The sequence below is a fragment of the Buteo buteo genome, chromosome 15 (assembly GCF_964188355.1).
Source record: "Buteo buteo chromosome 15, bButBut1.hap1.1, whole genome shotgun sequence".
In the NCBI taxonomy this organism is placed as follows: domain Eukaryota; kingdom Metazoa; phylum Chordata; class Aves; order Accipitriformes; family Accipitridae; genus Buteo; species Buteo buteo.
Window position 1 is genome coordinate 21,135,630 of NC_134185.1, and position 26,250 is coordinate 21,161,879.

The 26,250-nt window shown below is 36.2% G+C and overlaps 1 protein-coding gene across 1 annotated transcript in view; it reads right to left on the reverse strand.

Moving 5' to 3' along the window:
- Positions 1–553: 553 nt before the first annotated feature.
- SEC63 (SEC63 homolog, protein translocation regulator) overlaps positions 554–26,250 on the reverse strand; it is a 60,407-nt gene continuing 34,710 nt past the window's right edge. The window contains exons 9-21 of the mRNA XM_075046721.1: positions 25,397–25,491; positions 22,572–22,704; positions 21,303–21,395; positions 14,166–14,320; positions 13,034–13,181; positions 11,185–11,267; positions 9,443–9,502; positions 9,057–9,215; positions 8,226–8,384; positions 7,183–7,284; positions 3,165–3,263; positions 2,211–2,315; positions 554–1,669 (exon numbers count right to left, since the gene is read on the reverse strand). Of these exons, the coding sequence (XP_074902822.1) occupies positions 1,526–1,669; positions 2,211–2,315; positions 3,165–3,263; positions 7,183–7,284; positions 8,226–8,384; positions 9,057–9,215; positions 9,443–9,502; positions 11,185–11,267; positions 13,034–13,181; positions 14,166–14,320; positions 21,303–21,395; positions 22,572–22,704; positions 25,397–25,491 (1,535 nt within the window). The 3' untranslated portion in view covers positions 554–1,525. The remainder of the gene's footprint in view (positions 1,670–2,210; positions 2,316–3,164; positions 3,264–7,182; positions 7,285–8,225; positions 8,385–9,056; positions 9,216–9,442; positions 9,503–11,184; positions 11,268–13,033; positions 13,182–14,165; positions 14,321–21,302; positions 21,396–22,571; positions 22,705–25,396; positions 25,492–26,250) is intronic.

Here is a 26,250-nt window from a genome sequence, read left to right on the forward strand (position 1 = left end):
AAAGATACCATAATCTCATTTAGAACATTTTCAAATTTTATTTGCAACTATTGCAATTACAAAGAATATAACAATGTGAATTTGCATTTAGAGTGACAACCCTTTCTAATAAACAAGGTCACAAGTTAGTGTGCACCTATTCTGGCTTTGGGCAATTTTCATAGGATGGAAATTTTCCTGCATGACAATTTGTCACATTTTACAGCATTGCATTTTCATAGTTCAATACACAGGAACAGATATACATCTGCTCCTAGTTGCAGAACACTCATATGTATTTCTGAAATACAGAAATACAGCTTTGAATTAATCACCTTCATTTGTTTTATTGAGAGGAAGAAAAGGAAGAATCCATCCATGGCTTTTGTCAAGTCATACAATACACTAACAGCCCTGATTCTCTCCTCCCTGCATTTACTCTCTAATTAGACTTGGTTTTTTTTAAAACAGGAGTAGGGATAGAATCACTGTCTTGTTTACAGCCCTGCAAGTAGACTGAGGTAAAAAAACTCAGACAAAGAGATGCACACTATTACAAATGCAAACAGCCATCAAATTGTCCAGTTTATTCATGGGAATTCAAAATTGATACAAAACATGCCCTCTTTGCATGTTGTGTTTTACCCTTAAAATGTTTCCGACAGTGTCAGGTAGATTCAGAGTTAAGAATATACTTCGGCTTTCAGTATGAACCTTTTAGAAAGGCATGACAAAAAAGCCACCACCTTACATAATACATGGTCCCAAAATTGCTTTCAGACATTTTGTTTATCAAAAGACTCAGATCTTCTGCTGATCTGATGAAATAAAGGCTTAAAAATGTTTTAAGCCATTAATAAGTATCCTATGGCAGAGTCAAGAAAGTTTATGATTTCCATTATAATCTTGGGCATAAAAAGGCAACAGTCCTAAAAAAGCAGCCCTCCAGAATATATGGAATGTGGCAATGGGTATGATGCCAATTTATGATGATCAAGTTAAGTAAAACAGATTTTTAAAGCTATGAATGACGTGAGCAGTATCACAGCAAAATATTTAATGAATACCACAGAACCAATCAAGTTTGAAAGTTGAGCAGATGTTGTTTCAATCAACAGAGATTTGTAATGTCAAATATACCAAAACGTTTTCTAAAATAAATCCCTAATGCAGAAAAATTGATTTAAAGTTTGCTCCTAGCTAATAGTACCTTTTACTTAAATTGGACCCTAAACTGATCAGACAATACATAGCCCACACTTTCGGACATTTATAATAAAAAAGCTTTTATTTTCAGTTGAAACAAATGCACCATCCTGCACTTGAAGGCTATAATGAGCCATAAGCATATTCCAAGGTGTATCAATGGCAACAGATTTGTTTCACCTCCACTGAGAAGTTACATATGCACTCTTAATTGGTAAAGAAAAATTAAACTCAGCCTTCTCAAAGCTTCTGTACTGTGTTTCTTGGTTATTGTACAGTTCCACAGTCAGACCAAGAGTTTGCAGTGTGTGCAGATATTGTAGTCAATCAATAGTATTGTTTAATCATCATCTTCCTCCTCTTCTTCTTCCTCCTCAAAACTGTCTTCAAAGCCCTCGCTGTCTTCCTGGTCCTCATCACCTTCTATTGCTGTATCCCATTGTGGATGATTTTCTGGCACTGGTTTTGCTTCATGAACTTCCAGCTGTAAGTGGATAAATAAAAAGAAAGAAAAGACAGGAAAAAAGCGTTACAGATAATACACACCACTTTGGGAAATCAAACAAAAACAACCCCTAAAACAAATTACACACACACAAAATTGACAGTTTAAAAAAAAAAACCACAAAAACCCAAAACAAAACCAACAACTGCTTCCAGAAATACGGCATGCCACATTTTTCTTATTAACTGGATGTATCTAGGACTAAGGGCAGGGAAACAGCATTGCAGACCTCAAAGTATAAAGCCAGAGCCAACCATACTGCAGAAATTGAATAAACATGAGAAACCGTGTATTAAAATATGCAGGCACTGGAAAGCATCACAAACTTCAGTCCCATTTAATCCAGCATAAAATTGCCAATACTGGCATCAGACAGAAACCACTTATTAAGTCCCTCCTTGCCACTGTTTTAAAATTAGGACAGCTTGACTTCTTAAAGATACCAGGACTTTGGGGGTTTTACTAGCCATATGAAGTAGTTTTCAATATAATACAAATATACAACACAATTAAACATCACCTTCAATGGTTTAATCTGGTCCAGTCCCATATATGAATCAGATCTTAAATAAACTGTGTACTGATAGTTTCCAGGTTTGCCTGGTGCTGGGAACTTCAGCTCTACCTACAAAACAGAAATCACGCCGTAAGTTCTTACTGCTTTCAAGTGACACGTTAGAACAAGTACCTGAGTACTCTAATGAGCAATAAATACTGCTACAGAATAATACTTTTTTCTTAAAAAGTTTTAGTTTCTTACAAGTGGCACTTCTATGAAAATCTCTACATAATGAAATACCTGCAGAAAAGAGACAAAATGCCCAAGCACAATACCTTCCACGAAAGTTGAATACTCGAGTCATTTTTTTTCTGAATTAGACCAAGTAACTCTACATTAAGCACAATTTCACCCTGTTGTATGCTTTCTAAATCTCAAAAACCCGAACAGGTTAAAATATTTAGTCTGCTGAAAGTATTAGTTTAACTCTACTGTTATTTGAAATTGAACATAAAATTTACTTTGAAAGAACAAAATACATCAAATCTCCATTTTTCAAAAAAGCAAAGAACACAGGCAAAGGTTAGTGTCTCCGAAAGGTTCATGAGCCAAGGCTAATTAATTTATCTTAGCCTCTGCTATACAGAAGAAGGACACTTGATATTTCTCACACATTTGAATAACTTTTTTTAAGAATGATCATTGTGTACGAATACTGTTTTTCATCAGCTTTTGATATCAGGGAAAAAAAAACATATTCTGCAAAGAAACTTGAAAGTCTTCTTAAATTATTTCTTCTTTCTCCATTATCAATTTTCACAGTTAAAAGACTCCACTTTTATCAGGAGAGTAAAATTTGTCTTCCATCTTAAGAGATAAGTATGAAAAAATTAAAATCTAAATGTATTTGCATACCATAAGACACTTCAGTATAGTTTTGTAATACCCCAAAAGAAAATTCTTCAAATACTTTACCTCCTCTTTATCTTTTAGTGTACAAACGTGATATGGCATACATATTAGCATCTGCTCCTTCCGATCTGCAATATATAGCCACCACCATTCTTGTTTTTCCTTCCATAAAAAAAAAAAAATACACAACACCAAAAAAACAGGATTATTGAAGTCATATAAAATGATGCCCCTACACTTTATAATAAGTAATTATGATTCACTGGTCCTTATAATACAGATAGAAAGGAGATGGTTTGGTTTTGGTGGGGGTTTTTAAACCCTTGGATGTGTATGAATAAAGTACGTATTACATACTGCACACTGAAAGCAAACAGGTTATCACAAGTAACTGTTGGTCTCCAAAGGCTTCATTCCATATGTTCAGGCTAAGCTACCATGTGAGACATTGAACCATTCTGAAGAATTGTGTCCACTGAGGATTAACAAGCAACTTCATGCAATATAATACTAGTTTAGGTCCTTCAACAGAAATCCAGCCTGGATAAAAATGTCAGCATATAAAGCAAGGCACACCAAAAGACAGATAAAGTACTCTTCACAGAAAACAATCTTTTTCAGTAAAGTATGTTTTGCCCCACTTCTCTCCCCCTCCAAAAAGTGGGAATCTCCTGAAAGTTGGAATTTGGACACATCGAGATTTCACTTCAAGGAAGTATGAACCACAGGCAATATTGGTATTTGTAAAGGATACCCAACAACTGCTGCCTGTCACACACAGCTTTCAAAATAGCTTCAGCTCTCAAAGGTCTTGCCACTGCAGGCACTAAAGCAGAGTTTCTAAACTCAGTGAAATTAAATGAGTGCAGTTCTTCATAAAAGACAGCAACACCGTACAAAAATAATAGTTTATCCCTTTAGTCCTTTACAACTATTACAAGTGATTTTCTTTATGAAAAACCGTCCCATGTGATTACAAGGCATAAGTTATTTAATCTGTAAGTTTCAACAATAAATATATTGTCAATCTGCTTGACAGCTGTAGCAAAGAAGAATCTTATGCAGTCAAAGTGTTTATTTCCTAGCCAAGGGGCCTCTAGGAATAGAAGGATAAACAGTATAAACAGTACAGATGAACAAGAACTACAGATGCTAGATCCATTACAGAAATGGCTACTCGCCATTTTGGGTCTATAAGGACTCTGACCATTGAAAAAAGGATCTGCATTCGTATCAATGCATTATTTTTGATATTACCAAAACACTGTGCTGACTTGCTACATATTATGTGTGCTTCCATCACTCTCAATGGCAAGGAGTATTTTTTTTTAGAACAAAGATCAAAACTGTCAACTGGATTTTCACAAAAACTGGTAAAAATAGCAGCCAAGGGGGGAAAGAAATACCAGAACAAACAACATTCATTGATCTAATGCTCAAAGGAATCTATACAGTAAACTCTTTGAAAGTAAAGCTCCTGACCCCAAAGTACCACTGCTTTTTTATAGAAAGGACAACTGTGCAGGAGTGTCATTTTCCTCTCTCTTATTGGGTGGAATTTAAAGTTTATGCCTGTGAGAATCTGGCAAGCTAACAGGCAAGCGGGCAAAATGCCCTTTAACAGATGGGTGCAAGGTTTGGCATGCCAGGGAACCAGTATGTTCATGAAATTGGAACACCAGCGCCAGTTTCTACCTAAAAATGTCAAAACTACAATCTGTGCAGTTTCTGGATCCATGGATGCAGGAGCACAAGATAATTATTTAGGAACCTGCATAGATTAAAGATGTATCTCTGGCAGAGTAATTGACTGCCCAAAAACTTAGATGAAGTGTTAAGGCTACCTCCTGAGAACAAGTATATTAGGCTCAGCTACATCAAACATCCGTAAGTTCTGGAAATACAGATTCACACAACTACAGCATTTCAACCTTGGCATCTCAGAACTGGCCATGACCACAATACACATAATACTCTATATCACAAATGTAAAAACACCCAGAAAGTATGATGGAGTTTGTTCTTCAGACATTGCAAATCAGCTCTATCTGAACATGCCCCAACTGCAGCTACAGCACTAAGTACAGCTGCATTCAACTTCGGGGAAATCATTGACAAGAGGTTGGAAAATTTACAGCTGCAGTACCATGAGACAGTACATGTGTATCTTTCAAGTTCAAGCATTCAGTTCAGCCCTAGATTATTCTTTTAGCACAGTATTTAGGTTTTATCATAAAACCCATCACCAGCTTGGTTACACACAGCTGAAGTTTAAGCAGGTTTGTACAGAGTAAGTATAAGCGAAGTCTCCAAAGGAACTCTCAGTGCAGCAAAAAAGAAATACAAATAGTTAGTGCCCCTGTGGCACTGGGCATAGCACATACTCACTGTTTGAGCTTAGACTGATGACCAAAGCCAGCTGCCTTCGCAGCAAGGAGGTACTAAGACTCTGCTGCATATTTGACATGATCTAAGGCAGCCAGAAGAGCAGAACGCCAGTACACCTTTTTCTGTTATGCTGGTGTACTGCTGGAAGCTGTACTGAGAGATGGGAGGGTACCTAACAGTATCAGGAAAATACAGCACTAAGATCAGCCATTACAAAACTAGATGTTGTGAGGCCACACAACTCTCAGCTAAGGCCTCCAGGAAAACAATTTATTTGGTTTATTTGTATATCTTGTCTGGCCCCTTAGCAACACATCTTGCTTCCCACACTTTACTTTCTAATGATGGCAGAACTAGGTAAAAACAGCAGGAACAGTATGATTGCAAGCATGGGGACAACGGAGTATGTTTTGCACGTGCAACAAGCTGTCAGGGTACAGACATAAAGAGCCTTGGGGACTGAAAAGAGGGAGCAAATATACACCGTCTTCCTTTTTTCTCATGTTTTCCTGTTCTTCCCCATCTCAGTTATCTCCTTTAAACCACAAGAGGAAGCATAAGCCTTGCATCTCATCTCCCTGTTACTAGAGATAGCAAGACGAGAGAAGATATCCTAGATTAGCTGCCTAGTTAGACAGCAGGGAAGCAAAGGAAACCCTCTGAACCACTGGCCTGGAAGGGAAGTGTAGCCAAATACTCCTTCCTCCTGGTCCCAGTCTGGTCACCTCCCAAAGACCTAACTTATTTGCTCAGAACACAAAACCTGCACTTTGAAAAAATCCCATCTTTTTCACGGTTTCATTGCTGCCACCGGTTTTCAGACACCGAGTGGTCAGCTGTTTGTGTAAGTAACAGCTGATATATCAGAACATACTTTCAACACCAAAGGCTGCTGTAGAGACACCTCAGCCTATCTACTACACTGAGTCACCACTCTCAAATACATCTCTGATACCAATCCACATCTGATCTTGTATTTTTGAGCTCTGTAGGAAAAAGACTGTTCCACAACGGGCTTCCGCCACTTCCAGACTACACTGTGGTAGAAAGAGACAGCTTTACCAACCCTCTCCATCTTCCACAGCCACACACTGTGTTGCCACCACACTGTTGCACTGAGACTTGAAGTCAAGCAGCAAGCCAAAACAATCTGCTGATCCAAATGACCCCTAAACTCTCCTGTCATTACTGTTAACACAGGAGCGGGGGGATCAGGACATCCCCCACTCACAGGTGCTTGCAGTTAGATAAAGAGCAAGTTAATACTCTATATTAGAGCCACTGCTGTGCTTTCACATTCCATAGCACACACACCAAAAAAAAAAAAAAAAAAAGGACTATAGATTAGATCCCTATATATCTGAAAAGTTTCATTCTGAATCTATCTATATGTAGCAGATCATCATAAAAAGAAAACTTTAGCATTATTGCCATCACAAAGGGACCTTAAATCCTATGCAAGTTTGCAAGTCTCTGGGAACTGGATAGAAAGAATAATACATTAAAAGTTTTTAGGAAAGTATCTGAAGGAGTTTAAGAGGATTTTATAAATTTAGACTTTTTAAAATTAAGATTAGCAATTTTTTCAAGTATTAGACTTTTTTAAAAGCCCAGTATTTACAGTAAAAATACAAAAAGAGCAATTTGTATTATATTAATTCTCATGTTTTGCAACTGTAATGTTTTTTATTACCTCAGGAAAAAAAAGACTGTAAACGGGATGTGTTATCTTTGACTTCGTTTCAAGAAGGGCTCGCTCCTTTCTCTGTATACTTTGCTGTAGTTCTTGCCACTCCTGTCAAAGACAAGTTTAAAGAGTTACTGTGCACTAGCCACCTTTTGCGTTAAAAAAAAGAAAGAAATTTTAGCCCATGGAAATGATACATATGACAAGTTCTTGTGCTACACAATACATTATAAAAGGGAAAGGCACGTAGAGATTAAGTTATAAAGTATGACTGAAAGAAAGAAAAAAATCAAGCAACAGTAAAACTAAAGAAACCATTCATATAAATATTAAACAAAAAAAAACCAAAACACAGATCTGTGGGGCTTGCACACATTCTTCAAAACTCACTTCTACAGCACTGCCTATGAACACTCACTACCTGAGCTGTAAGAGTCCTGATTACAAGCCTGATGATTCTTTTCCCTTCAGAAGCTTATTCTCACCCTGTACAGGACTTCCAGCTGTCATGCTCAAGTCTTCCACTGTAAGACCTGTGGTGCAGAAATCATCTACCACCACAATGCCTCATTCTCAATTACAATTACAGTTTCAAATGACTGACTAAATTATTAACAGTTACTAGAGTTTAGTAAGCACATGTACAAGTTCACTCAACTACTGCATGCTTATAGTATGCATTATGCAGTATGCAACAGTCCCTGCATGTAAAGAACAAAGTTCAAAGGAGAGACTATCTCACAAAATCTGCAGCAGCTAGTAATCAAATTAAGCTGAAAGAAACATTACAATCTTACCCTGAAGTTAAGCTATTTTTCTCATGTCATTTTTAAGTTTTCTGTCTATGCTGCAAAGACCCTTCACTGCTCTCTCAAACAGACTTGCAATGACAAAGCTCTTACGCCAGAATAAAGTCTAAAAACCTCTAGAGAACTGATATTACTCCTTCATCCTAGTGTTGCCTAGCCTGAGGGGATGCCAGAGGATTAAAATGCATTTTCTCTCAACCCCAGAGGCAACATTACCCTTCAAGAAAAAGTAAGGCTTACAGCTTCATCATCTTTGTTTTGCTTCTCATCTTGTTCTCTGTCAGAGTCTCTGTCACTTCCATCATCTTTTTCACTTTGAGAGTCCCTGTTTGTTTCTTCTTCTTCAGATTCACTTCCTTTATCCGAGATCTCCTCCTCTTCTTCCTTTGCAACTACTTCCTAACGGGAAAGAAAAACCAAAAAGCACATTCACAGCACCTGTCTTAGGGTCATAGCCCTTATTTCCTATTTTGATCTACACCCTTCTTGTGTCACAGAGTATGTCTACAGTGAAGATTAATCCTTTTCACCTCATGTGCTAAGAGAAGCAGGGAAGCAATTTTCCTTCTCCATATGGCATCCACAACATGAATAGGAGAAAACAGTATTTGATTCTGAGGTCACATTTCAAAAAGTCATAAAAAATTTAGAGAGAATATAAGAAAGTACCTACAATACAGCTCATGAGGTAGAGAAAACACCATGCAGTGGGAGCATAAAGGTATTAAAGCTACTTAATTTACCAGAAGAAAGTCTCATTTCAGTTATTAACTTTAAAGGAAAAGTAGAAGGTACAGAACAATTCACCTCGCAGAAGGCAGCATTACAAGAACAAATAAGAAGGGACTATGAAGCCAGACTTCTAAAGTAGTTGGGCACAACTTTCAGCACTGTGGTGGTTCCCTGATTATTTTACCAGCAATTTTTAAATGCAAAGAAGAAAAATGCAATTTTAGGAAATATGCTTTACAAAAGCATAGAATGAAATGTAATAGATGGATACAAAAAAACATCAGATTAGGAGTGATAAGCTGAACAAAACACTAAAATATTAATGAATCTATGAGCTACCCCATTAGCTTGTTTTTGCTTCTGCTGTTTCGGTGGCTGCAATGAAGGTGGCACAGGTTTCTTTTTCAATGGCTTCTTTTTCTTTGATTTTGAAGCTTTCTTGGTTCCTTTATTCTTTTGCTGCCATCCTTTGCTCTTAACTTTGTTGACATCTCCTTGCTGTAGGAAAGCAGTGTTTAAAATATTTATTCTGTTCATTAAATTTCAGGCATTCACTGTACTTTAAGCATTTTAAGCTTAGCTTAAAAGTTAGAAAGCATAGCTCAAGAGACACTTCAGTAGTCATTTCTGGAAAAAAAAATGCTTGTGAAGCACACAATTAGCAACTCAAGAGCTGAAAGAAAGTTCTCTTTAGCTACCAAGAGGAACATTCATTCTTCACTTACCCCATCTTCTGTTGGTTGTTCTTCTGCTGCACATATAGACTGTTCCTTTTCAAACACTTCCTGGTTAGAGAAAGATGTGAAAACTATTAAAGCCTCTCTGTACTAAAAGAGCAAATTATTATTTTATACTTGAACATAAACTAAATCATCTTAATCAAGTCTGAAGGCTTTACCCATTATGGCAAATTCTTTTATCAGTGACAAACACAACACAAAATTAACAGATCAAAATTAAACACTATTTCAAACATTTGGTCTAGGATTTTTCCATCACTAGCATTATAAAAAAATTTAGTAACAACATGTCATCTTATTCCAAAGAATCTACTTGTTTTATAAAGCATAGAAATTCTGTATCACAAAAGCAAGCAGCAGTGAACTGCAAACTCTGCTCCAGTTGCCAGAGTATTAAAAACTTCAACAGCTGCACTGCTACTCAGGGACACAGGACAACAAATCAAACCAGAAATATGAAGCGTTAAGACAAAACACAATGTTGGTATTATGTAGACTAGAACATCTCTATGCAAATGGAATTTTTTCATGCATTTCTTTCTTCAAAACATACTATATGCCATTAAAAAAAAAAAATCATTCATAAGGAGCTGTCTTATATAAAGATGGCAAATATGAGATACCAGCACAAAAAAAGCATCATATAAAAGGCTAGCTCTAGTTTTTAGGTCATGTATCTTGATGCCAGACTGCCTAGTGGAGTTCATGTAGAAAACATCTTAAATGAGTTTTCTATATGCTGTCAGACATTTTAATTAATTTCTAAGTACAGTCCAGTATGCTAACAATTCCCAGTCTCCTTCATGTTTAAGACCCAGCATAGCGATATGGTGCTGTTACTTTCTACCTACTGCATCCTCAGTTATCACTGAGATGATGCATTCTTAAATTCCATAGCATGAACACATGGTACTTATATATACAGACTGCTTTCTGCTGAACTGGTTTCAATGGCTAGTCTGATCCTCAACTGTAATACTCATGCTTGTATGCCTTAGCTTAGAGGTACAACTCAGATTTTGTTTTCTTAGACAACTATCTGAATAGTACAGACACAAAAATTGACACTGTAGACTTTGTTAGGCAAAAGTTTGTTTCATTTCCCTGCATTAAGTTTTTTGTTCAAAGAAAGTCATTACTGCATCTTAAGCTAAAAAAAAAAAAACCCCACAAGTAAGAAGTTTAACTACTAGGGTGTAGTATTATTTTGGTTATCCCACATTGCCACCCATTCGGCAGTCCACTTTCTTCATGCGGCACTGGTGTACCTCCTTTATATTAAGTTACGTATATTCTGCTGGACTGAGTTTCTTTCATGAAAGTGTGTAAAACACCCAAAAGATTTGTAACATAATAAGCCCGCATAAAGTGAAATCAAACACTGTCCTAAGGACTTGAGTGAACACTTTATTCTAGTTCAAGAACTAAGTTTCTGAATGTCTCTTTTCCTGTTATTTACAAACCTCAGGGCAGTATCATTTGCCATATTCTTTTACTGTTCCCTAGACAACTGCAATGGGTCAGACTGAACTTTGGTTTGATTCCAGGAAAACATTCTCATTCAGAAACAAAAACATAAGGGAGGATTAAGAGCACAAGTTCTCTAATTTCAAATCTTAATTTTACAGTTATATTTACAAAATACTGTTAGCTTGCAAAGAAGAAATGCCTGTTTATTAGCATATGCTTGCAGTTACCCTGAAAGAACAAGTATTCTTAATACTTACCGCCATGGTCTGTCTTGTTAGTGTGACCAGAACAGTGACAAGAGAACCTACTGTAATATTGTTGCTGTCTTCATCATCCAAAACTAGTGTAAAAAGAAAAGCAACACATCTATTAAACTTCTTTAAAGCTTTTTTTTCCATTAAATGTGGTTTCTGTTGTGTCTAAATGCAAGCAAATTCCAGAATTTTTAACAAAAAATAATTTCAAAATATTATTTAATAGGTCTCTTACAATCTCAAATATACTATCAGGATGAGGGCTGGTAATTCAGCAAACTATAAAACAGCAGCATTGAGTTTGAAATTTTAATTGCATGAAAGTTAGAAAATTCAAAGTTATAGCTGCTATGGGAACCATAACTCTGTAATATTGTGCATTATAAATTAAAGCATAAAACTTCAGAAACATGAAATACCACACATGACCAAAGGGACCCTGTTATATTTGTTCTGGGAATCATAACTTTGATTTTCCTGACTTTCATATGATTAACAACTCAATTTCAATGCCACATTAACAATCATGCATTTAATTCTTTTTTTAAGTAGAAGGCAAAGGAAAATAAAAGAACAGCAATGATTATTTTAACTAAAACATCAAACATAAAACCCACAGGAAAGCCAATGAGGAGTTTATATCTCTCATCTATGAACTGGAGAAGTCCCAGGTTGGGGAGGAATAGAGCTATATCCCAGTGTAGAAATTTTATTTACATTCTGCCCCCCACGCCCCCCCCCGAAAGCAGTTTTACTATTCACTAGTTTTACAGATACGTTTTTTTATAATGGCAATACTGAGCTAAACAGAAAAGCATATGGATTGTTTAATTCTCCATACCACAGCTGAGTACAGTTGCGTGACAAATAAAGACTATAGGCAGAAAAGCGTTGCTTGCCAAAATATGGGAAGGTACTCCCAAGACTGAACTTTAAGCAGATTAACAGGACTGTATACAATCCTGTGCTACAATAAGACAAAATCTTTGTTTGTTTTTTAAAAACACACATAAACAACATTTAGAAATACCAAGATTAACAGACATTTTCTTCCTTAACAGGTATTTCCATTGACATTTGCTTCTCACAGAGGACTATGTATAAGCCAAATTACAACTTAGGCTACCCGAACAAAACATACCACATTTTGAATTTGATCATTGTAACCACAGTGACAATATGAATTAGAAACAAGTATTAGAACAACCTTCCAAATATCTCATATTTACTAGCACTGATCTTCTACAAAGGAAAGGAGACCGCAGAACCAATTCACTTTCCACTGAAAGGCTGCCTAACAGGAACTGCCTAATCTTCAGAGAGGAAGAGCATAACACATTCAGTGAAACAGTGCACACAGAAGGTAGCTAAGCATAGCATGGACAAATTCTGCTAGATATAAAAACTATACAAGGATTATGACAAAGGAACCCATGAATCTTTAGTCCTCAGGGTGTCCAACTCAAAATCTCACAAAGGACTCTCCATGCTGGAATAAGCTGAGCATGAATTCTGGAATAAGCACAACTTTTAAAGTTACCTAATAAAAGTGGTATTTCAACCAGAATTCCACATTGCTCATGAAATATTAAATCAACAGATGAAATATCAGATAAGCTCCTGTAGGAGAATGTACTGCTGGCTTGGGAATCTGTGAAATGTTTCAATTTACTTTATCTCCTCAGACTGTAAATCTCACATAGAAGAGCCCACCACTCAAAAAAGTATGTCATTTCCAGGCCACATAAATAACAATGAGCTGTGTTTCAGCATCCTCCAAAAGCTTACTGCCAACAGACTATCAAAATGCCAGAAGAGCGACATATACAGAACAAAAGGACCTCCCACTCACCCTGTGGTTTTATATCCATAGTGACATACGGAAAGCTGCCAAGGACAGCCATAACTTCATCATATTTCTTATCTTCTAGGAAGTGCAGTAAATTGCGACGATCAGAACCTTTCAAACTCACCAAATCCTGAATACTTTTGATTTTATACTAAATTTATTTAAAAAAAAAAAAAAGGAAAAAGAAAAAAGGAAGTCACATAGTAGCAGAGAACACAGTCCACAAATAAACTCTTGATAATACATCACTTGGGTATCTATTATTAACAAGGGGTCACACCATTTGATTTGTTCTTATTAAAAAAAACCACCCATACTTTAGGAAACTAACAAGCATATGTTTTAAGAAATGATAAAACAGAGATTGCATTCATACAGACTAAATAGCACTGCTTTGAACATTGGTGTGTTCCTTAGTACGTCACCCCTTAGAAACTGGTAAATGTCTTATAAAACTATTATTTCAGCTAGCTTTTTCAGAAAGCTGAGCCAAGAAATCTTACTAATCAGGTTCTTTGAGTACTTTAGTGCTTTGAGATTTATATTAGCAGGAATAACTAAGTACAAGTTACTTTTTTTCTTCCCATATTGAACTGACTACGACTGCATACAAAGAGCTTTATGAGGCTTCCTCCTTCATACATAAAGGATCACAAAAACAGAAATACTTTCCACAGTAATTGATAATTTTTTCCTTTTATGAACTCCTCTGTGCTACCTTCCCAGTATATTTTCTATCAAACTAGATTAAGAATGATGTAAAGCCAAACAAACAAGCAAAAAAAAGTTCCAGTAGGATATTCCAGCCACATTCTGGAAAAATATTAAATACAAGATAGTACTCTAATAAGAAAGAAACACTGTTTCTCCTATTTGTGAGGTCAAGGTAGACTGATCTTTTACACTCTTTTACTCTTATCAGATCTCTGATCTTAATTCCTACCTCCTGAGATGGACTTTAAAGAAACAAAAAGCACACAGATCATCTAGGAACTATTGTATTGAATTCCTGAAAAATAAATATATTTTTAGTCTATTAGTTAATTCATAACCTTGCTTCCTTATAGGCAAATTGGTAAAAGAAGTAACAGAAAGTGTTTTAAGAAGTTACGAAGTATCATTTGTAGTTTTATACCTTTTTATGATTGGAGACTCGCCTAAGATTGTCCTCTTCGATGTGAGGCAGCTGCAAAAGGGGAGACTTGAACTGTTGAAGTCCCTGGACAGTCATCTGGGAAAGCTTCATGCAATTTTCCAAAGATCCCAAAGATGGAGCACGGAACTCCCTTTCTTGAGGAGAATGAAACAGACAACATCACTTTTAATTTTTTTTTCTTCTTACACTTTTAAAGTGTGTACTTGTACTACAGACCACAGAAAACCTTGTTTTCAGTCTACCAAGCAAAAAAAGAGGCATCTTAAAATGTTCAGCATAATTAACCAGGCAGCCTTTTTACTCCCACTGCAGTCAACATAGCTCAGCAGACATTTTCTGTCCTCTATTTAGGCTGTCACAGCTGAACACTAAGAAAGGGAAAGAATTCCATCTAACATTGTCTCAGAGAAAAACAGCGTAATGTATCTATGCAATTATTATAGACAAAAACTCCATCATTTAAGGTTAAAAAAAAGCAGCATCAAAAGCAATGTTAAAAATTTGTATATTTTATATATGTCTGTGTATAACATGTTTAGCTCTACTTTTTAACCGTATCGTTAAATATAGTTTATCATTAAACACTAATCTTTTATGACACAATACATTACTTATAAGATTTTCATCTTGAGAGATGAACATAAAGGTAGCAGCCTAATGCTTGCAAGAAAAAAAAATGTAGGTATAACTGAAGCTAAGCAGTTAGAAGGCAGTAAGAATAGCTGTAAAATACCAAAGGCCTGGCTTTTGTAAGTAAACCTGAAGGTTAAAAGGCGTGTCTGAGCAAACACCTATTTGACTTTTCTTTTAGAAATTACCTACAATTCCCTTCATATTTTAAAGTACAAAAAGGTTTACCCTCTACATAATTAAAATTATTATAAGATAGACAAGCAGAAAGTCTTAACCAGAACAAAGCAAAAGAAAAAAAAAAGCAGTCATTTAATACTCTTCATCGTCTCCAAAGAAATGAAAAAAGCAAAGCAAACAGGTTTCCACATACTGCTACTTAACTTTGTTAGACAACCATCCATTCCTGAACAAGGCTTCTCAAAACCCTGTTTAGAAAACTCATTTCAGAATTCCCCTGCAGCTCAAAAGCTGCTGAAAGTCCAGAATTGGCAGTGTTTGGGTCACTTTATGGATACTTTACCGTGAAACAGAAAAATAAATTAGATCCTCTTCAGAGAGCCAAGAGGAATTTAAGCTACTTAAATCTTTTTCTGAACTCATATGTGGCATATGAAAGAACTGAAGACAATTTTAAAGATGTGTTACAGAAGGCACCTGTAATTTACAATGCCTGTCATTTTATTTAAGAATCAGTGTATGTATTTTCCTATACTTCAAAACCTTTTCTGAGAAACAATCAATCTTTGATTACCTTCACTGTTACAGGTATATTCTGCATATAAACATATAAAAATAAGTATGAATACAAGTATCTGTTTGTGTACATACAGAAATACACTCATATATGTATACAAATATGTGTATTTGGTACGGACATATTTGGCTGGTATTGGGATATTTGGGACACTACAACAGGGGCATAGAGGCATCTTTCAATAGATCGATTAGACAGATGGTCAGAAGGAATATGCCCACTCTGCTAGGGCTGTGTGATCGAGCTTACCACACTATCAAGGCAACTGGAGATGCAGATAAAAGCACATTTACTTACACCTGGGTGAGAAGGCAGACAGGCTGTAACATGCACCTGACCAAAAGGGTACCAAAGCCAAACCTGCTGAATGTTTAAGTGCCAATGGCATGTATTTTGATAAAAAGCAAGTTTAAGTTAATTTTAAAACATTTTACAGAGCAAATATGAAAAAGTAATAAATCTGACCAAAAAAAAACCCCACCACCCAGATTTGGTGTCTTCAGTATGTTTTCTCCTTCCTTTACACCACTACCTTGCCGCAAATTTATAAGCGGCTACTAGGGTATGATAAACACACATGAAAGATCACTCCATCACCTCTGCTCCACCTGCCCCTCTCCCTTCAAATGGCCTGTCTCTTCATTAATTACACCAAGCTATAAATACAATCAGCTAGCAAATCAAATGACATGGCAGGATTCTTTTTTAACCCAGTACATTAGTAAATACTGTGAAGATTATACACAATGCAAAGAGAAAAATAACACATGAATGGAACTATCCAGCTAGACATACTGATAAGTAACAAAGATGTAACTTTTACCTTTCAAAAAAAAAAAAATCATAGACTCATAGAATGGTTTGGGTTGGAAGGGACCTTTAAAGATCATCTAGTCCCAACCCCCCTGCCATGGGCAGGGACACCTTCCACTAGACCAGGTTGCTCAAAGCCCCATCCAGCCTGGCCTTGAACACTGCCAGGGATGGGGCATCCACAACCTCTGGGCAACCTGTTCGAGTGCCTCACCACCCGCACAGGGAAGAACTTCTTCCTTACATCCCATCTAAATCTATCCTCTCTCAGTGTAAAGCCATCACCCCTTGTCCTATCACTACGTGCCCTTGTAAAAAGTCCCTCTCTACCCTTCCTGTAGCCCCCCTTTAGGTACTGGAAAGCTGCTATAAGGTCTCCCTGGAGCCTTCTCTTCTCCAGGCTGAACAACCCCAACTCTCTCAGCCTGTCTTCATAGGAGAGGTGCTCCAGCCCTCTGATAGTAAATAGTAATGGAAAGACTAATCTCCCAAATAAATAGCATAAAATTTACTTTCCATCTTACCCATCTTCCACCTCCCCCGTAATTTTTTTGGCTGCTGCTAAGGAAAGTCACAGGACTTTTTTAAATTAAAAAAAAAAAAAACAACCCCACACTGCAAACCAAGTTAATAAAAGGATCCTAAATATTCTCTGACAAACTGGTTTTTGCAGGGAATTCACCTAGAGCTTTGAGACCACAGAGCACTAGTCAGAGTAGAAATTCTTCTCTTTCTTAAAGCATTGACTCATCACCCATATGACATCAGAAGAATATTTTAACAAAGTTGGAGAATTATTACTTTGGTTTCCTGAAAATAACACAGGACTTTATATTCCTTGAAAGTGGATTTGAGGAAAGACAGTATAGCTTTTAACGACACCCAACTGCCCCCACCATAAAATGAATGTCATTACTGCATGTATTTTGACAGCTTCTGCTTGTCAAAAGTGCACAAGACAAGATGACCTTTAATCTAATGTCATAAGGTCATCCAAAACATATGACATTAAAGTAGTCAATCACAAATTTAATTGGAAATCATAGTTGCTTGTGAAGGAATGGTATACACCTGGGTCAAACCACAACCTCTACATTACACTGCAGCTTCCAACCTGAATTAAGAAATGCACTCTGACTGGACAGCTGAACTGATGCCTAACCTTTCTGCAGACAGTTGTAAGAGCACATTCCATGTTTTTGGCAGCAAACACCTTGCTTGGCAGGGCAGCTATCTACTTATGACACTGAAGGATGATCTCAAAGAAGCCACCAAGACAATTTAGACTTGCTGATTATCAACTACCAGTTAATCATCACAAAACACTGGATGCAAGCAAGGAATGCCACACAGCAAAGTGTATTTTCAGGGAGCTGCATGTAAAAAGAAATTCTCAAAGTCTATGCGGAAATCAGGCAAGAGAGTAAAAGAAATTTTATCCAAAGGTAGCTCACAATTGCCACATTTTCCACCAGGCCAGAAAAAGCTTAGCAGTAACTAAAAACTGACTGGACTGAAATGAAAACAGTATCAGTTTTGCTTTTATGAAAGCAAATTAAAACAAACAGCAACAAATCCAAACTCATTTGCAAAGAATGATAGCTCTGTCAAAAATTAAGAAGTAAACACGATTAAACAATTTTTATGCCAAACCTACACTGATTCTTTCATGACAGATTGTTTCTAATGGGGTATGATAAAGGCAGTGTCTGTGGCTTTTATGGCAATGCATAAGCAGCCTGAGATACCACTTTTTGCTATCTGGGGAAGCAGGATGCTTGTCCCTGTGAAGGGCTCAGACAGCAGAACTTCATACATCTCATTCTGTGATGTGTTGTCCTCAGTCTTTCTTGCATCTCCTTCAAGAACAGCTGATACTGGACCAGTAGTTGAATGCTATATGGACACTTTTAAAATTAACTAGGAAAACAAAGTGCCAAGATTCTGAAGATTCATCCAAGGTGCTTTTCCTCAAAAGACTTGATTACAAAGTATGCATAAATGGTTATGGATATTTTTAAAAATAAAACAACAACAACAACAATAATAATTCAGGATATTTGAAAGACATAAATGAATGCAGCGCAAAAATGAGACTCCTCATCCCACCACCAATTTAGGTTTCACAAAATAAAATTGGTGCCCAAAATATTTCTTTAGATAGTATTAACGCATGCCATCATCTATGTATTTTCACAGATCAGGACTGCTGAACATATATGGCTGATTATAGCATGTGATAATTTTATGTACCATGTCAAGGCTGATTTAAGTGAAAATTAGAACTAAACCCAGAAACATCTGTAGTTAAGTTTTAAGCTACTTAAAATTATGTTAAGATGATAAATACACAAATCTAAACAAAACAGTCTCTCAAAAATTTCAATATCTAACTTTAATTTTACTCATATCTTAAAAAAAAAAAAATAATGACACCTTTTCAATTTCCAGTTGTTTCCCAACAATAGTCAGCAGGGGGGCAAAATTCTCTCTACATGTATGGTCATCAGAAGTAGGGCCAACATTTTAAATTTGCTAAGTGATAAGTAGCAAAAATGGTGATTTTCCTTTCAATGAAAAATCAAAATTCTGAAATGGTTTACTTTCAAGTCCTCAAATTCATTATTCTTAGCCTGATGGGCAATTGTTCAGTACCACTTACCCTTTAATGCTTTGTGCTGAGAGCATTGGCATGGAAGTCAGAGGAAATATTTAGTAGAAATACTGTCATTGTAAAAATTTGGAAACAATTTTGAGAAAACCTGCTAAAGGTATACCAAACAAATCCTCAACTATATCTATGATACACTTCTACTTTGAGTTTTTCCAAATCTATGAAACTAACTTCTAACATACAGAATGACAACTATAATTTCTGATCCACTTTCATAGACTCATTGAGGTTGGCAGGCACCATGAAAATTTCTAGAAATTATTAGTTGGTGAGGTTGTATAGGTTTGGGGTTTTTAGTAACCATCACTGCATTTCACATGCAAATATAAAATCAGTTTACACTACTGTCTTCCAAAATATTGTTTTGATTTTTTTATTTTACTTTAAGGTAAAAGCTAATTTTTCTGGCATTTCAAAGCAGTTTATTAAATACATTGCATCTATAAGTAATCATTTTACTGACAAATTAAAAAGGTGTCTCCATATACATACAGAGCTAGAGAAGAATACAGCTACCTGGAGGTCATTCAAGTTCTGAAGTATATCACATAAAAGCTGAAATAAGATAAGTAACAGAGTACAAGAGCAGCTATAGGTGGTTTTCATTTTTCAAAGACTTCTAGTTCTGTTGCATTAAAAAAAAGCTTCTGGCTGTATTATTTTGGTTTCATTTTGCACAAGTGAAAACAAGTATTTGCTAGTTGACTAATGTATATGTAGGCCATCTTTAAAAGACATCTTCTAGAGGCCTGAAGCATTTTTATAAAAATACCTATCCAGATTTAAAAAAAAAAAATACATACCTATATTTGGCATACGCAAGGGTTTATAAATAAGTAAAAAGATGTCTTCGCTCAAGCGCTTTTCATAATTAACTATAATATGTGGACTTGGTCCTGCTGATCTAGCAAAACTTAGAAACACCACCAAAACAAAACCAAAGAAACAAAAAAAACTCCAACACTTCCAAGATAGCTACACTAAGCTTTTTATAAAATAAATTGCTAAACTATTAAACTAGTAAGGTTTCACAGCATTAGTTTCCTCATCTTAAATCTGCACTGGAGATATCCTTGCAATTTAGTTAGTGCTAGCCTGCAGAATATTCACAAAAACATATCCAATATCTATCCACAGCTGAGCTCTTAGCATGATATTCGTTAATAAATACAATCTAATGTTAGGTGAAGATTACTTCTAAAATGAAAAATATGGCTACTGCTTCCTTCCAGGTTTCAAGTTTTCTCTCCAGCAGCCTCACAGACTAGTAAAGATTGGGTTTAAAAGAGAAACAGAAATATATTTAATCAATACTTGTTTCTAAAATAGGACACATAAGCCAGCATGCAGCAGCCTTATCTGCTCACGTCCCCTCTCTTGTACTTTATTTTGTTATGGAGTACAATTTCCAGCACCACTTGCAATAGTGCTGGGAAAGATCTTCCCCCAAACCATTCTTGTTAGGAGGCTATCAATGCTTGTTAAAGGAGTTTTGGTCTAGTAAAGATGAACCAATGAGTATTATTTGATTGCAAGCAAAATGGTCCCCCATTTGGCATTAAAAAAAATGCCTTGCCTCTGTTTGTTGCAATAACAGAATGAGATCCAAGTCTTTGTTTCTTTATACTGCAAGCAACCATCTTGGCATAATTGTCTTTTTAAAGTAAAAAATAAAAAAAGCTTCAGTATTACATTTCAATTAAATTGTAATTTCTATGGCAATTATGGCAAAGCACCTGCCACTGTAAGTTCAGGGAAAAAAACCCAACAACCTACATAGCAGGCTCAACAGCATTGGAACCAGAAATGGAGAAGTGAGCCACACACAAACAAAGAAATGATGGCAAAGAAATGAGCCAAAACACAAGTGACACTCAGAAGAGAAAGAACTGCAAAAGTGCAAACTAAAAGATGGGTGAACACAAGGTTCAACACTAAGTGTTTTGATACCAAAAATGGACCAGATCTTTAAGAAAAGGTTTTCCATTGCATTTAAGGCGAAACTTTTAATTGCAAAAATTACAAGGTGAGCACAGATACTTAAGATTTCAGAGTAGGGCTTGGTGACAACAGCAACATTTCAATCTTCAAAATGGAGAGCTCTCTCAGAGTGGAAAGAGCAAAAGCTCATTTAGGCATTTCTAAATATCACAGATTAAGTTTCCCACAAAAAACAAAGACTTTATGAAATACTGCAATGAAGAATCATTTACTAGTTTAATTATACAGTTTCTTTTCTTACCTTCCCGGCTTCGAGCCATTATTATTAGTTGGCAGATCACATTAATCATTTCTTGAAGTAACGCAGGACTCTTTTTCAGGATAAATTGCTGATCTGCAAGACATAACTGGCTGCAATTATGTTGCACTTCCATTAGGAAAAAAGGGGACAGTTTACATGAACTGGACATATAATCGTGCTGTATTCATTTCTATTCATTCTTGTATTACTGAAAACACCACTTTATTCACATTGACACATCCATCTGTAGCATCCCCTCACAAAACAGGAAAGAGCAAGTGCTAAGAGGAAAAACAAATTTTGTATACCAGACAAGCAGCTTCCACACCAAAAGAATAAGTACTTATTAGATCCATCTAAAAAAAAGCAAGAAGATGGCACAGATAATTTACCAGTCTTATTAAAATAGCATTAATTCTTCAGGTAATCACAGGTTAAAAAAAAGGGGATTTTTAATTTTAAGTGAAAAAGCAATTTTGGGAAAAACATTATTTGTAAAGTAATAACTACTTTGGAATACAAATCTGTGAAGTTCTAAGTACAAACAGTAACTAAGTGGCAAGGAAGAGGAGATATTTTTAGTGGCTATTTAAAACTGATCATTTTTCTTTTGAAAGGAACTGGAATATTTGAACCAAAGCATCTTCATTGTTTGTTTGGTTTGGGGTTTGTTTTTTTTAATTTGCATGAAAATATAGAACATCAAGTTGGCTAGTGGGCCTAAGAAACCATGAGTCTCATGGCTGAAACTTAAGAACTGCATTTAGAAACATTTCAGTTTGTATATTTACAAGTATGAAAAATTGCAAAACAAAACTGAAGCTCATATGTAACTGCTATTTTAAAGTTCTAATCTTGTCATCCTTGCTTTACATAGTAGAAGGAAAAAACTCAAAAAATAACTACGAACAGAAATGGTAGAGACCAGTATTATGTTTATCTTGGATTTCTTTACTCTGTAAAGCAAATACACTTCACATGTTTAACTTTTTATTCTATTACAAAGAAGAAAAAAAACTGATCAAAGTCATATTTGCAGCCAAAAAGCATTAAAAACTAGGATATTAGTATTACAGAGCTATCAAGAAAATGAGAAAATGCAAAGTAAATGTTTTAGTCACTGAAGTTCAAAAACTAAGTATGCTGCATAGAGATTATTGAGCAGCGATCCATGCAACTTTTTAATGGACAAAAGGTATGTTTATGAGCACTGTAGCATGCAGTGTGCTGCTGTTTCCAACAATATCCAATTAGGGGAGAAGCCATTACCTTCTTCAAGGACCTCAGGAACTTTCATCCTGGCAAGATGAGTCAACAGCAGAACTCTGGCTTTCAGGCTGTAGGGGCAGGTGAGCGGAGGCTCATTCTTCTTTAAATTTATGCCACCAATTTCTCTGATTAGCTAAAATAAAAGTTAAATACAAATAGCTATTTTGGTGCTAAAGAGGAACAGATACAGGAGGAGAACAGTTTACAAGGAAAAACAGTTACATTCACAAAAGCAAGCCTTCAAGTAACTTTTCCCTGGAAAGTTCTGTAGAGATGAACATTAGCCATTTTTATTCATAACACAGCTCCAAAAAGTCTAAAAGTATCTTTAAATGCTTTGTTTCAATGTGGGGGTGAGGGGGGAAGTAAAGATTTGCACACAAGAAACTTGCCTTGAATAGCGTTGAGTAAATTTGTATTGATAGATGAAGGTTTTTAAAATCTGGTTTTACTGCCAAGGTTTACTAGATTCAACCATACTTCTAAGGTATTTATATTAAACTCAATATGTACTAGCAACAGCATCATCTTGAGACCTTTCACCCATTTAAGACCTAGCCAACTTCCTCAGAAACAGTCTCAAGTACCACAGGAAGGAGGGTTGTAAGCCTGAACTCCCTGGTAGGCTGAAAAGCAAGTATTTTAACTTATTTATAAAAAGCTCTAACTTGAAAAAAAGTGTGGTATTCTTTATTCAGAATGACCTATCTTTATCCTGACTAGACCAAGATGCACAGTTCAAACACGTCTCTCTCACCTGATTTTGTTGAAGACCCTGGAGGGAGAGGCTGCAAAGCTGAGTAACAAGCTCATAGCTTATAAGAATCAATACATGGCCCAGAAGCTTCACTTTTAGGTCAACAAGTCACTGAGGAGAGACTGAGGTTCCAAAATCTCCAGCCACAAAGGGAAGTTAGAATATCAACAGTCAGGTTACACTGACCTTTGACCAGTCTTTCCCTACACTTGAAAAAAGAATCTTCTAACAAGTTCCTTATAAGCACACCCTGGTATAACACCAGTCCAGGAAGAGTAAAACTTTGATAAGAAAACTTTATAAAAAGCATTGATACTGGGTTTATGATAAAACAATGACAAAAATGGGAGCAATGATCATGGCCCCAAAAGCAAGATATGCTAACAAAAATTATTAGCAATACCCTTCTGTACTGATGCTTCTGAGACTTGTACTGCCACATACTCAGAAAAAAGGAACACAGATGACACTGATTACTGGACCTTTAGACATGGAACAAAATCCAATAGTATAAATGCAAGGTCATGCACTTGGATACTATGGCTTGAAGACAGGAGCTTGTAAGTTGGAAAACAGAGGTATATTAGACAAGAGAAATCCAGAAAACTTAGCCATCCCACATTAGTTGTATTAAACCACCATATGAAACAGTTCTGGAAAACCGTATGCTTAAGGTTATTCCCTGCAGAAATACAAGAATAGCAGTGCCACCGACTAAGGCACTGCTAAGACTTAACATGAAATACTGTGGACAATTCTGAGCAGAAAAAGTAAAAAATAATGTAAAATCTTGAAATACATCAACTGGGAACAGTACCCCATTCAGCACGTAGCAGGATGAGGGAAACAAACAGCCTTTTGAGAAAGATGGGACTAAAAGACAGCAGGTTTTCTAGTTTAGCAAAATAAAGACAAAAAGAGAACAAATGGGTTAGTGCTTCTGTCTATAAATCCATTAAGAATATACACAGGAAGAATCGTTTAGACTCAAGAATAATGATGACGAAAAACAGGGCTATTAATTGGTCACAAAAAAGACTCCTAACCACTAGAACAGCAAGTTCTGGAACAGCTTCTCAGTAGGATATGGTTACAGGAGGCTTGAGTGCCTTTTAAATAAAGAATGATAAAATGTAAAGGGCTTGCAACAGCACAGGCCAAGAACTGATGATCAAGGTGATCTTTTCCAGCGATGTGCTCCCACTGCTGAAAAACCTCACCTAACCACAATTCCAGCTCCTCCTCTTAAAGTCCACAAGATTACAAAGAATTTGTAAAAGAGAAAAAGACAATTAAGTAAAGAGGTATCTCAGTCTATTTTCTTTATGTTTAGGACATGACACTGTTTACGACTTGAAAATTCAACTGTGTGCATGCAAAGGTTAAATCTGTGAGACTACCCCCCCCTCATTTTGCAAACTCAAAATATTTTCATTGGAGCATTTTGTATACTGTGCTTTAAACTTAAGACCAAAGTGTTAGTTTCTAACAAATAAGACTTCCTAAAACTCTGCTAGCAATAATTATTTGCCACAGCATGCATTATGGCATCTCTGTTGGGAAGACTGAGTGGAAATGAAAATAAAAGGCAACCAGAGAGGAACAGACATTCATGGAAGAATCTTTATAATATTTAAAGACATTATTAATTCAGACATCAGAGAATAATTTTATTTCAGTATTAACATATTTAACCAGGTCTATGTTAATGATTTAAAAGAACTTTATCAAATGGCAATCACCTCCTTATATCAATACTCAAAATTTGTAAGGACTGACACTCTAATTCCCTATTTAGTTTAGCCCTCCCCAAAAACCCAACCCAGCAGTCTAGATACTAAACTGATTCCATTTAAGCTAAGCATTATCACCAATTAACGTTACTTTTCTTTAAAAAAATTAAATCAAGCCTAGCTTATAATTCCTATTTCTGAAGGGATACAGTTGCATCTCAACAAAATTAATACCTTCAGAACTTGAATTCTGTCAGCGGGTCACCTAGAAGTGCCATCATCCTCTTCCCTTGAAAGGGTCAGTTATTTATAAAACATCGTTTGACATAACTAACCTGTGGTATCTGAATGTTGTCTGCTGGTCTGCTTGTAGCATCTTTATTGTACTGAGGATCAAATTCAGATGCCCCTGCTAAAACCATGATAAGCCCTGCAAAGATAATTGGAGGCAGACAGAGAAAATGTCAGCAACATCCTGTGCCACTAAGTGATTTCTTCAGAACCCTCAGCCATAAAACTTATTCCTACTCTTCCCCCAACAGCCGTGAATATCCATGTTCTCTATTTAGTGTACCAGTTACTACCGCCACAGGGCAAAGGAGGCAAGAACCAATGCTTGCCACAAGACAAAAGAGATCGCTCAAGGCTCCATTTTTCATGGCATCAAGTCCAGCATTTGACTCTAAATGACTTCACAGAAACGTAGTTGGGCTTCTTTAGGACTGGCAGATGTCACTGCACAGCAGTTTGATTACTTCTGCGTGCTCACAGAACCATTCCTCTCAGCAATTCATGTGCCTGCGGCGGCACCACAATGTGTGTACTGGAGGGTGAGGCAGGAAGGATAAAATTTCAACTCAATTTTCTGTTCAGTCAGCATTGACAATTCACCAAAAAAAAATTTCTTTTAATTATTAGAAAACCAGTTCAAGAAATACGCCTGCAAACAAACCCCGTGAAGATGACAGACTGTTCTTTTCCTACTGTAATTAGCAGAATCCATACTACCTCAAAATGTTCTATTGTGTAAGATGAAAGACGTACACAATGGGGTATTTTAGCCCCATTACGAACTTTCTGCTCACGAACATATCAGACCCCTCAGCCATAGACAATAAGAGAAAGCTCACCCCATCATTTGCTCCAGTTAAAATAACTTTTTCAATAATAGTTACTCAAGCTTCATTCT